We start from the raw sequence: 15,555 nt of genomic DNA, 5'->3' as shown, positions 1-15,555 counted from the left end.
TAAAATACTGCAGATCCTTTCTTTTACCTCTTTCTAATCTACACACATGCAAGTATTCAACTGAAGTTACACAACAGTGTTGTTGATACAGAGTTGGAGTTTATTCACACGTCACAGTGGGTAATGTTTAAGAAACATTGAACAGTGCTGCCACATATGACACAGGGAAAAAAGAAAAGACTCTGAACCCTTTCTTTGCCATTATATAAAAATAGTGTTGCTACAAAAGTATAAATTAGGCTTACTAATAAGACAACTCAGACCTGAAGCTACACAGGAATCTGCTGCCAAAGTGCAATAAAAAAAGATTATCTAAAAAATGTATAGAATCAAACCCTTTTTTTGTTGCATTTTAGTAGATTATCAAAATAAATGCCTTTAAAATAGGATGCAAGCAACACTAGCTTCTTAACCTGAATTGATAATAGACTATAATCAATTTAAGTTTGCATTCTTATACCATTTTGTACAATAATTATAATGAATAAGTTCAAACTTACAGCTGATTAATAACGGTATCTAACTTTAGTTTTTATTCTATCAAAAACCTGTTGAAATGCTTCTGTTATTTTTTACTGTCCCCAAAAAGCGCGTCGCAGCCTCCAGGAATGCTTCTTTCACAACTTCGCCGTCTTTGAAAGACTTCATGTGTTTCGCAAGAACGTGACTGACACGATAAGATGCTCTGGTAGCAGCCTTGCTCTTGTTGTTGGGCCTGGTGAAAATGGACTGCTGTGCATTTAGCTGTCCTTTCAGGCCCCTCCCCTTTTGGAGCGTAGGGCAGAATTAGGAGGGAATTCCGTCTCGTAGCGTTTGTGCACTGTTTTGAAATGCCGCTCCTAAATGACCCTTCTTCGATAAAGCCACGCTCGCACTGCAGATGAGACAGATGGACTTTGAATTGGAATAGATACAAAAATAATCATCCTCCCACTCGGAGTGAAAATTATATATTTTGGGCTCTTTTGCTTCTGCCATAATTGCGGTCTTGTGTGTGTGCGGACTGTCACTCCTGTTGACACGGACAACGTCAGCGAAATAGTGCCCACTGCCCACCAGCCACGCCCCGACACATGGGGTCACGCCGGCCAATCACAAAGCTTTGATGCGTTCAAGTGCATTATTCTGGCACAGGAAGATTATAGTTGTTCTATTTTTAGACACATCTCGCGATCGACTGGGAATCTCCCCGCGATCGACCGGTCGATCGCGATCGACTGGTTGGGCACCCCTGCGGCTTAAACAAACGGATATATGTAAAGTACCATGTGTACAAACAATATAACTTATTCTCTTCTGTTGAACATGTTGGATTGTGTATTGTCCGAGTCAGGGTCCTTTTTATTTTACTGTAACTTTGGAAGTTGTGTTACCAATGCTTACTGTTTATTTGATACCCATTTGGTAATGCAATTAATAAAAACAACAAGGTTTGGGTTTGTTCTTCAGATGACTGTGACGTTAACGTGTAAGCTCAATAATGAACTCCAGCTCAACCAACCATATTGTAATATCTAAGTAATCATCTTGAAATATGACATTAATAATTGTAATATACACATATTATTGTGAGGTTGATTTCACATACACTACTTCGACGTTAGCTTGTCTACATACTTGAGCATAGCCAATTAAAATTAACCTTAGCGATGCATACAGTTCCAAAATATCTCTCTAAGTTACAAGGATAACCTTATTTTATCAACCTCAAACAGAAGCCGTTTGTTCAACAGTATTATTCCACTTAACGTCTATTTCGTTTTAACCTTATACAGTCTATGATTTTAACTTGGAGGCTACGATTAGCATCGTTAGCACCGATGTAGCTACCACTCGCTTACACACTAAACCAAGCCTTAACATTCATTACGTAGCCGATTAAAATCATTGACATATAAATAAGTACTCGATTTTCACTTACCGCAAAACCGCATTCATGCACCGTCTGTTTTAACCGCAGAGCGAGTCACAATAGTCCGATATACAGGGCTGCCAAGTTTCAGTAAAAAGTAGGAGTGAGACTTTTGGGGTTGATGCGTTCGACGGCGATTTTTTTGTGGCCTTTTTTAACGTCGATTTAGAGGAATATCTCAATTTAAACTAACATTAAGACTGTTGTGATGTCTTCACCCCCATGCCAGCTGCTCTCCCTGCACTGTCGGCCTCCTCATGCTTATATAGTGTTAATAATTGACCAGCACAAGTAGAAATGAAAACAATTGTAACAAGAAAAAGTTTAACAAATAAAATACATTTATTTATAAAATGTCAATATAATGAAACAATAGCAGCCTTTTAAGAACCAATAGCAGCCTTTTCCTTTAGTGCATTTTTTTCTTTAAGTGTAACAACATTAGAACCAGAATAATATATATATAATATATATTATAAAAAAATAAAGTGCATGTCTTTGTTTATATATTTTTCTTTTACATGACATGTCTCATGTTGTAGGTGTTTGTGGCCGATTTTGATGCCTTGATGACAGAGGGAGGGGGCTCCCATTTGAAACACTGTGGCTTAAGGTTTGCCATCTTCACAGTCATGATGGATGACAGAGTTCCATCAAGAGCCAAACTGTTTCGGGTTTTGGTTTTGTTCAGTCCCACCACAGAGAACACTCGTTCAGCATCAGCATTTGAATGCGGAAGTACCAACACCAACTCATCCCGGTCACCTTTGAAAAATGTAGGAAGCCTAATTACTCTCAAGCATTTTTGTATAGAATTAAGTTGATTACGTCAATGGGTATTTCAAAGGGTGCAGAATAATTCTTACCTTATTCTTCATTGATGCCATGTTCCCCCAAAAGTTCTCTATGTCGAACGTGGCTGGGTCTTCGGGCATGGCAATGTCCATGGACTGGTAGTCCAGAAACTCCTCACTCAGTTTGTCACGCTCGTCAGGTCCATTGTATGGGAGAAGTTTAGGAAACCTAAAAAGAACACAATGTGCACTGATCTGGTAAAGTAATGTAGCTGAAACGGGTTGTTTTTCAGATGTGGTCATTAAACTTTACAATCTATTAAGAAAATGTTAAGAAAATGTGCCAATAGTCTTTAACCTGCTCTACTTATTAAGTATATTGAGATAACTTGTGTTGTGATTTGGCACTATAGATAAATGTACTTGACTTGATACCCCAACTAACCTGTCGACAAAGTACAAGGCGTCTTCCACTCCACACTCTACCCTCTGCTGGACATCCAGAAACATGGCATGTTTTATCAGGGGCTCTCTCATGGGGAGTTTCTTCATGGCATACTCCACAGCCCTCACCAGAAACGCCACTGCTGCCTGCTGGAACCTCTGCACTTGCTGCGGTGTAATGTCTCCTGCATCAAGGAGCCTGTTGAGCAGTGGCGTTTTCTCCCGGAGGCCAAGGGAAGCCAGGCTTCCCCTGTTTTTTCGGATTGTAGTTATAATTTAAATAAATAAATAAAAACACTTTGTTTTGTTTCGATAATTCTCCTTTCCTGTGTGTTGCTGCCGGCCGGCTCTCCCCCATTCTCATTGAGTACTTTACAAAGAGTGAAACAGCGCCCCTCTAGATGTTATGGTGAAACAGTAGATTGCACTCTCTGTTGCGAGAGGAGGCCAGCCGAATCTGGCTTCCTTTGGTGAAAAAAAATGGAGGGATTGACCAATCAGATGAGGCCCACGTGATGCCCCTGCCAACCTGTGATTGGTCAGGGCCATGCCAAGGGAAGCCAGCCGCCTCTAGCTTCCCTTCAGGGGCGGCTGGCGGCTGGCGATTTGATTGGACACTGCCATCCAATCAAATCACATCAACATCAGTTTTAATACTGTAACTGTCATCACCGCCGTTAGAAATTATCAAGCAAATGAAGCATTATGGAGGGTGGAGATTTGGCGTACTTAATCAAACATAACTTTACTAAACTTCCGCTACAGCAGCAACTGAAAATTAAATCAGATGACAGGCCAATGCCCGCACTCGAGCTGTGTGTACACAGAGGAAAAAGGGAGAGAATCGGACGTTCAATGAGGACAATTATGTCCGCACAGAGTGGCTAACTGGAAGCGCTAAACTTCAGCGTCTATTTGGCTGGCCATGTCTTCTTTTTGACAAGGATTCGTGCTCCCTGAACAATCCTTGGGCAACTTCAGGATTCATCGACCTTGCCAACCTGTCACGGGCAATTGAGAGGCACGGTAAATCCAAAAATCACATAGATTGTGTGATTGTCTGCATACATTAATAAGTAAAATGCTTAAATTAATAAGAAGAGAGTTTCAGCTGGAGAGTGCGTGCGGACCTGTCGGTTAGATAACAGGCGTGTGCAAGTCCTGCATCTGTGTGATACAAATGTGTGTAAAATGATACCGGGCGCTGTAATCATTCATCTGGTTACGTTATTGACCGCCCCCCGACCCAAAAAATGGGCTTCCCCTACATTTTTCCCCACGCCACGCTACTGCTGTTGAGTGTACCTCGAGTAGTGAAGCCGATCACCAGCTTTTCTCCTACAAGACACAATAAATCAACAACGTCACCTCATTAAGGTGCTGTATGCGATTCTGGAGAAAGATTGATGCAATATGTTCTCATTCCCAACACCAACATGTCAGTATGAGACTGGGAATAAGACCGGTGTTGAGTCACTTTAGCAATCATCAACAACCACAATAGCTAACTTGAAAGCACCCCTTTAAGTATCTTCATCACATCAGTGACACAAGGTACAGTCACTCATTTGGGCTAAAAGGATAACATAGGAAAGTCCTGTGGACTTGTTTCCATTGTGGTCGTGTGTGATGAGATGAGATTATCAAACTCATAACTTGTCTGCACAAGCTGCCCTCTAACAAACACAAACAGTACTATGTGAGTGAGATCAGTGAGTGGAAAGTGTATGTGCATCTGCTGATGTGAAACTTGGAGGATTACCTGGCAGTTGGTTTGATGGGTCCTTATAGAGGATTTCATGCAGTTCCTGGTGCTGCAGTGCTGCGGGCTTCAGAAACTTTGAAAGCAACTTGCGGATGAAACTCCGTATCTACAAATTTGTATTTCAGAAAAGATTTTCAAAATTAAATTTAACCTAGAAGTAGAGTGCTAATGAAAAAAGGAACAAACATAGTACATTATTACTAGCATACTGTATCCCAACCTTCCCAATTTACCTCATCATGTAGAAGGAAGATGGAGGACTTCTCTCTCTGGAGGAGGAGGTTGAAGGTGGAGAAGACTGGCAACGTTGCTTGATAGAACAGCAGGTACACCTCTGTCATTGGGTTAGAGAATGCTTCCAACAGCCTCCTGAACCTTGGTTGTTTCTCATCTGTGAATAAAAAAAACACAGGTTGTGCATACTACATACATTTACTTTTCAGTCTGTTATAATAATCGTTCGTTCATTTGGATCATTGAAATATAATGCCTACCTGATGACTTGAAGTAGCTGGCCAGTGGTTCATACTGCTGCAGGGTACGAGTCAAACACCTCTCCAGGCTCAACCATCGAATGGAAACGTGCATAAGTATTTCTAAATACTCGCTTCCATGGAGCTTACAGAATTCTATGACAAGAATGGAACATCTTAATTTCAATTTAATCTAACTCTTCTGCATTTCATTTGGACTGCAAATACCTGTCAGGTAACCTTTACGATTGGTGCTTCCTTTAAACCAGTATCCCACATCCACAGTCAGATCCTCTGGATCAAATCCACACACCTGCAATACATGATGATTTATAATCACATGACACCAGAGCATAACAAACAACCTGTTAGACTTGACATTAGGCATAACGGATACGGTTGGTCATAGAAATCATACATGATTCAACTCACCTCCAAAACGCCCAGGCCAGCCTGTTTGGCAGTGTTGTGGATGACGTGACAGGGGCACCCATGGATGTAGATGCTGCCATGTTCTTTAAGAATTCTGGATGCGATGGAATTTCTTGCTCCTGTATTGACAGGTGCATTATCAACAGACAGACTCACACAGTTTCTCCATGGTATGGCGTTTTTTTGCAAGGCCTCGTCCATCTTCTGGTATATCACTTCAGCTGTGCCGCAGCTTGGCCCGCTGGTGGGGCACATATCCAGAAACCTGTGGACAACTTTACTGGTGGAACTGTCATATACCCGCAGTGAGTGGGTTCATCTTCTCTCTTCCTGCAACGATATGGTACATATATGTCATATTAAGGTACACATCAGACTGAAATTGTTTGTGTGTTCTGTGGTTAATAATATATCTAAAATGGGTGCTGGAAAGTGTGGAAAGTGTAATGACCTGTATCATTTGATCCATCTGTGATTAATGTGAAAGGATTGGTCCTCATCTTCATGACCAGTTCCTTTCTAAAATGTGGGGCCACTGCTTCATTTATTATGCACAATGTTTTTGTGCGGGCGCACAGTTCTGTGCAGTAGGGGAATCTTTGAAGCATTCTTTTAGCAATGGGCTGAAGTGATCTGCTACTGCAAACGGCACATTGTGTTCGACCATTGACACTGCCACCTTTACCTCAGCTCTCCTTGTCTGCAACAGAAAGGGGGTCATCAAAGAGCAAATCATGTAAAAACATTCCATAAAACATTAAGTGTTTTTGGATTGAATAAATGCATTTATTGCCGACTCAAGGTCCCTAGAAATACACAATTACATACAACAATAAACATAAATAAAAACAGTCCAAATTAACATGTTAGACAAGGCATTTGTGACAGTTTGTTTCATTTACTATTATTTATGCTGATATAACCTACAAGTGCAATTCAGCCACTGCCACTGTTCATAATATATACCTTGGCCTCTTGTGCTGTCATGCCACCAACAGAGACTGGGGCATAATAAGGTGCAATCGTGGTTGTTGACTGTATTGCCTGTTCTTTGGCACGATGCCCTTTGCTTTTCATATGCCTGATGACATCTGCCTTTCCTTGATGGGCACAGCTGTTCTCATGTCTGCATATAGAGCACCAATAGTAGGAGGTGGTGGTGGTGCCTATAGTGATGAATGGCCATTCTGCTGTCCACTCCCTTTTAAAAGTGCACCTGTAGGTGCTCCACTTTTAGCACTCTGCTTTTTCCCTGTTTCTACTCTCATCTCCACCGTTTCCTCTGCTGGCTCTTCTGTCTCATCCTCTGTGTCCTCTGGAGCCTTAATCTCTTCTACATCATCATCTTCTGTCTCCTCTGCAGTCTCATTCTCTGTGCCCTCTGGACACTCATGTTCCTCCGCTCTGTCATTCACTGAGAGTTCCAAAGCCTCCTCCACTGTTTCCTCTGACCTGGCAAGTTTGGCAGGGGGTGGTTGACCCTCCATTGCCCAGAATAACAGCAGATCTCTCTGCTGCTTCTTCTTCTTCTTATCTGACATCTTTCAGACTTTCAAACTAACAGACAAACATCAGACAGAAATCGAAGTACAGTTAAGGAATGAATGATCCAGTCTTAAAAGATAGCTACATGTTACTGTTTGATTGATTGAATATTTTTATTAGACAGAAATGCAAACAACACAGGTACAGTACTGTAAATTCCCTTAGCTCATAGCAAGCATCCATTAGCTCACACACGCGTGATGATTTAAATGTTAACTAACACGGCTATAAGTCACGGTTGTTTGTTATTAAACCCACCGCAGCAACCTGCCACACTATGGAGGACGGAACATGACTTAAGTATAAATAAATAAATGTATGAAGAAATACAGGAATAAATAAATTACGTACATAAATACAGGAATAAATAAATAAATACGTAAATAAATAAATAAATACAGGAATAAATAAATGACGAAATAAATACAGAAATAAATAAATGTTGAAATGAATACACAAATAAATAAATAAAAGAATAAATGCATAAATAAATATGGAAATAAATACATCAATGTATAAATAAATAAATGTCGAAAATAAAACAGAACACACGTTATTATTATATATCTTTCATTTATTTCTACATTTACGCGACATACATTTATTTATTTATGTATTTATGTGTCCGTATGCTAATGAGGTGGGCGGTCCTAACCTCAGTCTGAAGCAGGATTCGCCAATTGTTGGAGCCAGGCAGAAGCAATAGATTTGTGGCAAGTCACATCATGTCGAGCTGAGCCAAGTCCTCTATACATCGTTCCACACGAAACTGGACATAGTCTTTTGGTTCTCCGTTCTCTAAATGGTCCGCTAATGATCGTAAATGATCTCCAATGGCTCTTAAATCAATATCCATAAATAAACCTTACAACTGTGGATAAACCATGGATGTATAAAGATAAGGGCTAAACAGTAAAGCTCCTGCATTCGAATCAGCGCGGTTATCCAGGCGTTAGTAGTAGAGCCCTCTGCCAGAAATGATCACACACTCCTGTAACCAATCCTGCTTCAGACTGAGGTTAGGACCGCCCACCTCATTAGCATACGGACACATAAATACATAAATAAATAAATGTATGTTGCGTAAATGTAGAAATAAATGAAAGATATATAATAACGTGTGTTCTGTTTTATTTTCGACTTTTATTTATTTATTTATACATTGATGTATTTATTTCCATATTTATTTATGCATTTATTTATGCATTTATTCTTTTATTTATTTATTTGTGTATTCATTTCAACATTTATTTATTTCTGTATTTATTTCGTCATTTATTTATTCCTGTATTTATTTATTCCTGTATTTATTTATTTATTTACGTATTTATTTATTTATTCCTGTATTTCTTCATACATTTATTTATTTATACTTAAGTCATGTTCCGTCCTCCATACCACACTGCTCACCAGCAGCTTGTGTAACGCTCACGTAGTCAGACCCACCGTTGACTTAATACAGATAAAAATATTATGTGTTTGTAAAATTAAAATGAAGTGATTACCTACCGTTTGACCTCCCGCTTCAGATGAAAATGGGTTCTTCATAGGATAGAGACCAGACGCAATGACCCGCCCTAAGCTGCCTCTGATTGGTTTGTATACGTGGTGCCTTTCTCGGTCAGCCAATCGGGGGCAGAATAGGGCGGGCTCACCCTATCCCTGACTCGAACTACGGCAAACCTCAAGCAACAAGTTATGGAAATATATCATTAAATAAAAAAATAATTATAAAGTAGTGAGAGGGGGGGAAAGCGTGTGAAATGGCAAGTGTGGCGTGAGGCGTGTGAAGAGGTTACATTGCGTGACTCTCACTCTCAAAGGGTGAGACTTGGCAGCTCTGGATATATAAGCATGAAGAACAAACAACCACGGCCGGCTTCAAGTTGTGTTCCCTGGATGAGCTGAGCAGGCCTGTAGCTAGCTTCACGGAGCTGCTAGCAGAGAGACAAGAAGCTAACAGCAGCAGTCACTTGACAGAGCCGTCACTCAATGTGACCACGCCCTAATTTATGCAAACACTTTAAGACCTAATATAAATAAAAGGGTCGTGTTAGAAAAACAATTCACTCACAGATCCATAATCATGAAGGTGGAACCTAACTATATTCATAATAATATTTATTGCATCCATGGGTAGAAACATGTTTTTTTCTGCTGTAAAGTTGGGCATTTTAACATGGGGGTCTATGGAAATTGCTCCTTTCTGCAGCCAGTCCCTATCGGCCAATATATGAACTGCAGTGTGTGGCACTTCCGTATTGGCGTCCCGGCTCTTCCCCAGAGTTTGCCGCTTGATTTGAACATGATTTAAGTGGGGGGTGGTCCACTAACATCCTCTAGGGCAGGGATGGGCAAATGGCGGCCCGCGGGCCGCATGCGGCCCCACCTCCTCTTTTTGCGGCCCTCAGATAAATTTATAAACAACGTAATTAATAAATAACAAAATATTTTAAAAAAAATATTTTTTTTTAATTTTTTTTTTTTACTTGTAGTAGTAGTACTGATACCGTCCACTAGACTCCTAGTTAGGTCGCGAGCTGCGTACATGATTTCAAATACCGCAAAAATAATCTGTGACGCATTTGTGTGTATTGTGTTTGTTTCCCGGGGAAAACCTCACAAGAAACACCGGCTGTTGTTATGCCTGCTGTGACGTTAAATTGCCTCTTGTAATTATGCCTTTACAAGCTTAAAAGTTGTATTTATCATCTGAATTTGGCGAAACAAGTTTAATATTCTTAAACCAAGACTTTGTTTATTTGAAATCAGATGAAAACAAACTGTCACGGACCCTGCCGTGTTATCTATGATTACTACGCTTTTCATTCATAATTTCAGCGGGAGGGAGGGGGAGTGGCGCTGAGGAACAGCAGTGCGGGCTGACAGGTGTCTGTGTTGACATTCCCCTTATTGTGGAATAAGGGGAATGCAGAGACTGGCTACAAGTGTTTTAGGTTCAAGTTAGACAACTAATGTCTGGGTTAGTGTTCATGACTTCATGTTTATGTCATCTTAATGGTTAATCTCAATACACACACATTTTCCGTGCTTTCCAATAAAATGTGTGTTTAAAAAATAGCTTTATTCCACTGTTTAATAACCTGTTCAATACAAACATGCCACTTGTAAAAATGAAATAACATTTCTGTGAACTGATATTTGTTTAGTGAGCTTATTAGAGGATGTTCCCATTTTGGGGGGATGTTCCCATTGATTGTAAAATGTCAATGAAGATGTCAGACTTAGTATATTTGTTAATAATTACTTGGAATTTGTGTGTGTGTGTTCCAAGTGAATCTGCGGCCCCCTGGTGGCCAGTACATCAATGATGTGGCCCCCACCACCATCAAAGTTGCCCATCCCTGCTCTAGGGGGTCTGGGGGCATGCTCCCCCGGGAAGATTTATTTTTATAATATTGAAGTTAAAAACATCAATCTGCTGCACTTTGAGAGCAACATTAAGAGATCTATGGATACATCTCTCATATGAAACAGAACTGTAAGCAGATTTTCTTTTTATTTATGGATATTTTACAAATCACTCCCCTTTTAAACTGTATTCTTGTTTACACAAGAACAACTTTTTTTTACTGTCATATAGTATTTCATACTATTATCAGAGCCTCTGAGTCTTTCAGGAGAGAGCTCTCTAAGGGTGCATTTACACCTAATAGTCCGTTTTCTGGTGCGCACCAGACGACAGTTTGTTACATTGTTTCATTTTTCAGAAGGTTCGGTTTGCGTTCACACGGGCAAAACTCAAACGGACTATAAACTTTAAACACAAGTCATGTGCCCGAAAATGCTGTTCAACCATTGGTCAGACATTAAGGGTAAAAACGCAGATCCCGGCAATTTCTACCGAAGCCTCCGCCATGGAGCATCGGCACTTTCGGCAGGTTATTCTCATGCTGCTGTTAATCTGGAGATCAACAGACACTAGCGGCCCGCGCATATGATTATATAATCAGACAACGTCCGTTAAAAAAACATTATATAACATATAATGAGAGACGTTCTGCAGTAAGGAGGGGCGTTTCACCGACGACAGGTGTTCTTACTTTTATGTAGCCTATAGCTGACGGAGAATTTTTACTTTACACAACACTATTCAACACTTCATTCTGCTTCACTCTTTAACTAAACAACCGCGGATGTCTTGAAAGACTCTTTCGCTAAAGATTTTGAAGATATCCGCGTTCTTGTGACACGTAAATACTACTCTTATAGTTTTGGTGCGGACTGCGTTCACACCAGCAATGAACCGCTCCAGAGTTCGCAAGCAAGCGCTCCGAGACCACCTATTTTAGCGGACCAGAGTCCGGTTGTTTAGTTCACTTAAGAGGTATCGGATTGTGTTCACACCTATGGTTCACACACCGACCCAAATGAACCGCACCAAGCGGCTAAATGCACCAGGGTTCGATTCAACCGGACTATATAAGGCAGGTGTGAACGCACCCTAAAGCTCTCCCCCCTGCGGCCGCTTCTACAGTAAATTCCAATGTTAATAAAAGCTGTATACATTTTTGGGGAGTTTGATTTACTTTAAATCAACACAAATACAAAATTAAAACCTATAATTGCACACTAAAACCCATTATTTCCAAAAAAGAACTATTTCACATAAACCTCTGGTTTTTACTGGGGCTGGGGCAGTTCAACTTGATTTTGGGGGGGGATGTGCCATAGTTTATGGGCGCTGTACGCAATATAGGCGTGGTTCTGTCAGTATAAGATAATACGATTTTTTTCCCCGCCAATACTGCCTATGCCAAGGGCCGGCCCTGCACAGGCTCCGCCCTCTACTGGACTCTATGGGTACTACTGTTTATCATGCAATGCGTGCATTCACCTACTGAGTTGCATAAACGTAGCCGGCCAATCGGGGAGAGCCTACCTGAATGCGCACGCAGGCCCACAGTATTAGTCTATAAGGCGGCTACGCCTCCCGACAGTCATCCTTTTTCTCTTCAGCGAGCAGCTTTTTACCCCCACGAAAGCAGGGACTTTCGTACGGCTCTCTTGTGAGAAAATAGCTATATTTCTGATTGGCTGGGCAGATTGCAAACCACGCCCCGTAAAACTCCCAAAAAGTTTTGTGAAGCCGCCATTTTATTATCCTCGCATTAGCATTATTAGCATTAGCCCAGCGCAGAAACGCAGAGAGACTAACTTATGGCAACACAAAATAAAACATGGGAGCGGTGGAGATGAGGAGGTGTCGGCGTTCTGGCGATTTACTCGGAAGGCTTCAGTAGAAGCTGCTGGGAGTCTCAGCAGCTTCTACTGAAGCCAGTCCCCAACTCCGGGGACTTCCGGCCGGGGACTTTGGGCGGCAGTATACGCCGTGAAGTGGTTTGCGGCCTGCCAGTAAACCCAAAGCAGAAGAAGAAGAAGTGACGTCAGCGGCTTCATTTGCCGAATCCCCAGGTTCAAAGAGTTCTCATGAACTAAGTTCTCATGAACCTTTGTGGGAAAAGTACTGCGGTGGGAATGCGCCTAATGGTATACTAAAATCCATGTGAAAAAAATTGCTTCTCACTGTTCTCAGGTCAAATATTTATATGTGATTAAAAATGCGATTAATTTCGATTAATTAATTACAAAGCCTCTAATTAATTAGATTAATTTTTTTAATCGAGTCCCGGCCCTAGTTAAATCTTTTTAATTCATATGCATGTATTTCTTAGTTAGGCAGAATGTTTTATATTATTTATACTTTATACTTTTTATATGTTTTGTCTGTAAGACGGTTTGATATTAATTTATCATGCATTTTAACTGAGAGCCTTGACATAATGTGACTGAACTGTTGATGTCAGAAATAAACGTGCTGTGATCTGAGCAAGACGCTAACTTTGGTCCTCTCTCTCTACAAATCCACAGACACAGTTTATATGTTGGTTACACAGTGCTCCTTAGCCTGTGAAACCCTTGCTGCTGGTCCAGATTACCCCTAGCTCTGGTGCCGGTAACACACACATAGCATGATAGAGAGTAGTACCCATAGAGTCCAGTAGAGGGCTCCGCCTGTGCTTATATAACTAGGGTTACAATACGTAACCCCCCGTTATGGGATGGTCAGACTGAACAGGGGTCCGCTGCCTCAAACTTCCTCACAAAACGGCCACAACAGGCCAATCCAGCATTCAAACTTTACTACAGCTGGCTCTGTGCACTACACCAAGACTTCACATGTGAGACAGTTACTCACATGTTCTCACTTTGAGTTAAAACACCTATCAGTAGCAGGAAAGATGAGAAGAATTTTTTTTGTAATGCTGGGTTTTATGTCCTCAATCAAAGCAGTAACACATCTGAATTCTATTCAAATGCAGACTCCCCATCTTTTACTAACAGCATCTGGGGCGCATTAGGAATAATATAGAATAATAACAGACTCCTTTCACGCATGCTGCCCCTGTCTATTTCAGTTTTCAATTAAAATAGTAATAATGATCTTTTTCTAGCGCCTCTTCTACCTTCTCACTGTGTTTGTACTTACTAAAGTAGGTGGGATGTACTCACTTTCCTAGACGTTATTGTGCTTTCATGTATTCAGCATTTTATACTTCACAGAAAACTAAATAATAAGCCTACAATATTATTCCAGGAAAACACAAATATATGGATTATGTTGCCCTCTTATGGATAGTGTAGATAATCCTCAGACAACTCTGCTTTTTTTTAATTAGGGTAATCTCTATTTAAGGATTTAGACAACTAAATATGATTGTATTGGTATTAGGTGTAGAAGCATTAGCCTTACAGAAGTATGGCCCTTTATGTTAAAGCTGCATTATTATGAAAATGCTCCATTGCAAGTTCAATAACTGCATTCAAAAGTAGATGTATAGCAGTGTTAGCAGCTAAATGTATTTTTAAAACTCACAGTACTCGTTATGCAGGAAGTACTCCTCAGTTTTGTATTATGTCATATAACAGGATTCATTATTGCTGATGTGACTGGACAGTGTCAGTAGAATTTTAAAGTTCTAGTTGGAAAGAGGAGGAACTAATTCGTACTGTTAATACTAACTGTCTTAGACACCAGCCGGCACACCCTGTCCATGGTATACAGACTGGTCTTACTTTTTACATTGTATCAAATGTCTCAATAAAACAAAAAACTATCTGACTCATCAATCAGGCCAGGAAGACAAATCAAAACAACCAACTCCAAAAAGGCAATCCAGATCTACTATCACTGTATCTTCTCAACCCAACATTTCTGTTTCTGCCATCAGGCCTCAGATTGAAAGTCCCTACTGTCAGTCTCGATGTCCCCTCCCCCCACCTCCAACACACATGCACACACACACGCACACACATCTCATTTCAACCCTAAGCCCCCTTTCCAACAAGCATCAAGGATGATTTTAGGGACATTCTGCAACCATCGCCCTCAGCAGCACTGTAACTCATTTTAATGTATATATATTAATGTATTGTTAAAACTACTGAATAACATGTTGTGATAACCACATGCCAGTGAAAGAACAATCCACTTAGCAATTTTATTATGATTGCCCTTTGTCACTTTAAGACTTTAAGATGCATAACTGTAATGTATTGTGTGAGTGAACCTGTTAATCTGTGTGTGTTGTCTTACGTGCTGGTGCCAAAGACACACTTTGATTTCATGCATATTTATGGACAAAAGAAGTAATATGAATCTGAACCTATACAAATGTCTCAGGTTTAATTTGATGTATAACTCTTAAACCATGTGATGGCATAAACGTACAAACCCAACATCTAAAAAGTAATTATAGATTTGTAAAGTAGCATAACATTAAAATAGTACTTGTATTTGAGTAATTGTAATTTGAGTAATTGTACCACTGAGTAGCAATAGCAGAAAGCAACACTTTGCTCAGTTTAAGGAATGACATATTTGTTCATTCACAAACAAAAAGCTGTTTTGACTCCTCACATTTGAAACGTAAGGGGCAGAGCCTTTTCCTCTATGACCCCCTCCCTCCTGAACAAGCTTCCTGTCATTGTCAGAGGAACACACACTGTGTCAGTATTTATAGGCAGATTCAAAACTCTAAGGAAATCTGACAAACCTGATTCACAACCCACCTTTCACTTTCTAAATCCCCCTGCACTTTTTCTTTATTTACTGCAGGCTGCCCTGGTGCGTGTGCCTCATCTCCACAAATATATTTGTATTGCTCT

At 40.4% G+C, this 15,555-nt stretch overlaps 1 protein-coding gene across 1 annotated transcript; it reads right to left on the bottom strand.

Annotated features, from left to right (window-relative positions):
* Positions 1-2,599: 2,599 nt before the first annotated feature.
* On the bottom strand, positions 2,600-6,974 carry LOC117559014. The gene is made up of 11 exons (XM_034235608.1): positions 6,787-6,974; positions 6,272-6,520; positions 5,821-6,150; positions 5,617-5,701; positions 5,410-5,544; positions 5,149-5,306; positions 4,913-5,021; positions 4,436-4,488; positions 3,152-3,369; positions 2,779-2,935; positions 2,600-2,677 (listed from the first exon to the last, which is right to left on the bottom strand). The coding sequence occupies exons 3-11, from the start codon at positions 6,073-6,075 to the stop codon at positions 2,600-2,602; spliced, it is 1,248 nt and encodes a 415-aa protein (XP_034091499.1). The 5' UTR covers positions 6,076-6,150; positions 6,272-6,520; positions 6,787-6,974.
* Between the last annotated feature and the right edge of the window lie 8,581 nt (positions 6,975-15,555).

The sequence above is a fragment of the Gymnodraco acuticeps genome, unplaced genomic scaffold (assembly GCF_902827175.1).
Source record: "Gymnodraco acuticeps unplaced genomic scaffold, fGymAcu1.1, whole genome shotgun sequence".
Classification (NCBI taxonomy): Eukaryota; Metazoa; Chordata; class Actinopteri; order Perciformes; family Bathydraconidae; genus Gymnodraco; species Gymnodraco acuticeps.
This window is presented reverse-complemented; position numbering and strand designations above follow the sequence as displayed.

What these genes read in the sequence shown, in the direction of transcription:
- LOC117559014 (XM_034235608.1), bottom strand. Translation starts at nt 6,075, where the DNA reads ATGTGCCCCACCAGCGGGCCAAGCTGCGGCACAGCTGAAGTGATATAC. An exon ending in TCTTCCTTCTACATGATGAG is followed by an intron (nt 5,022 to 5,148) that starts GTAAATTGGGAA and finishes ACAAATTTGTAG; the next exon opens with ATACGGAGTTTCATCCGCAA. An exon ending in CCCATCAAACCAACTGCCAG is followed by an intron (nt 4,489 to 4,912) that starts GTAATCCTCCAA and finishes TGTGTCTTGTAG; the next exon opens with GAGAAAAGCTGGTGATCGGC.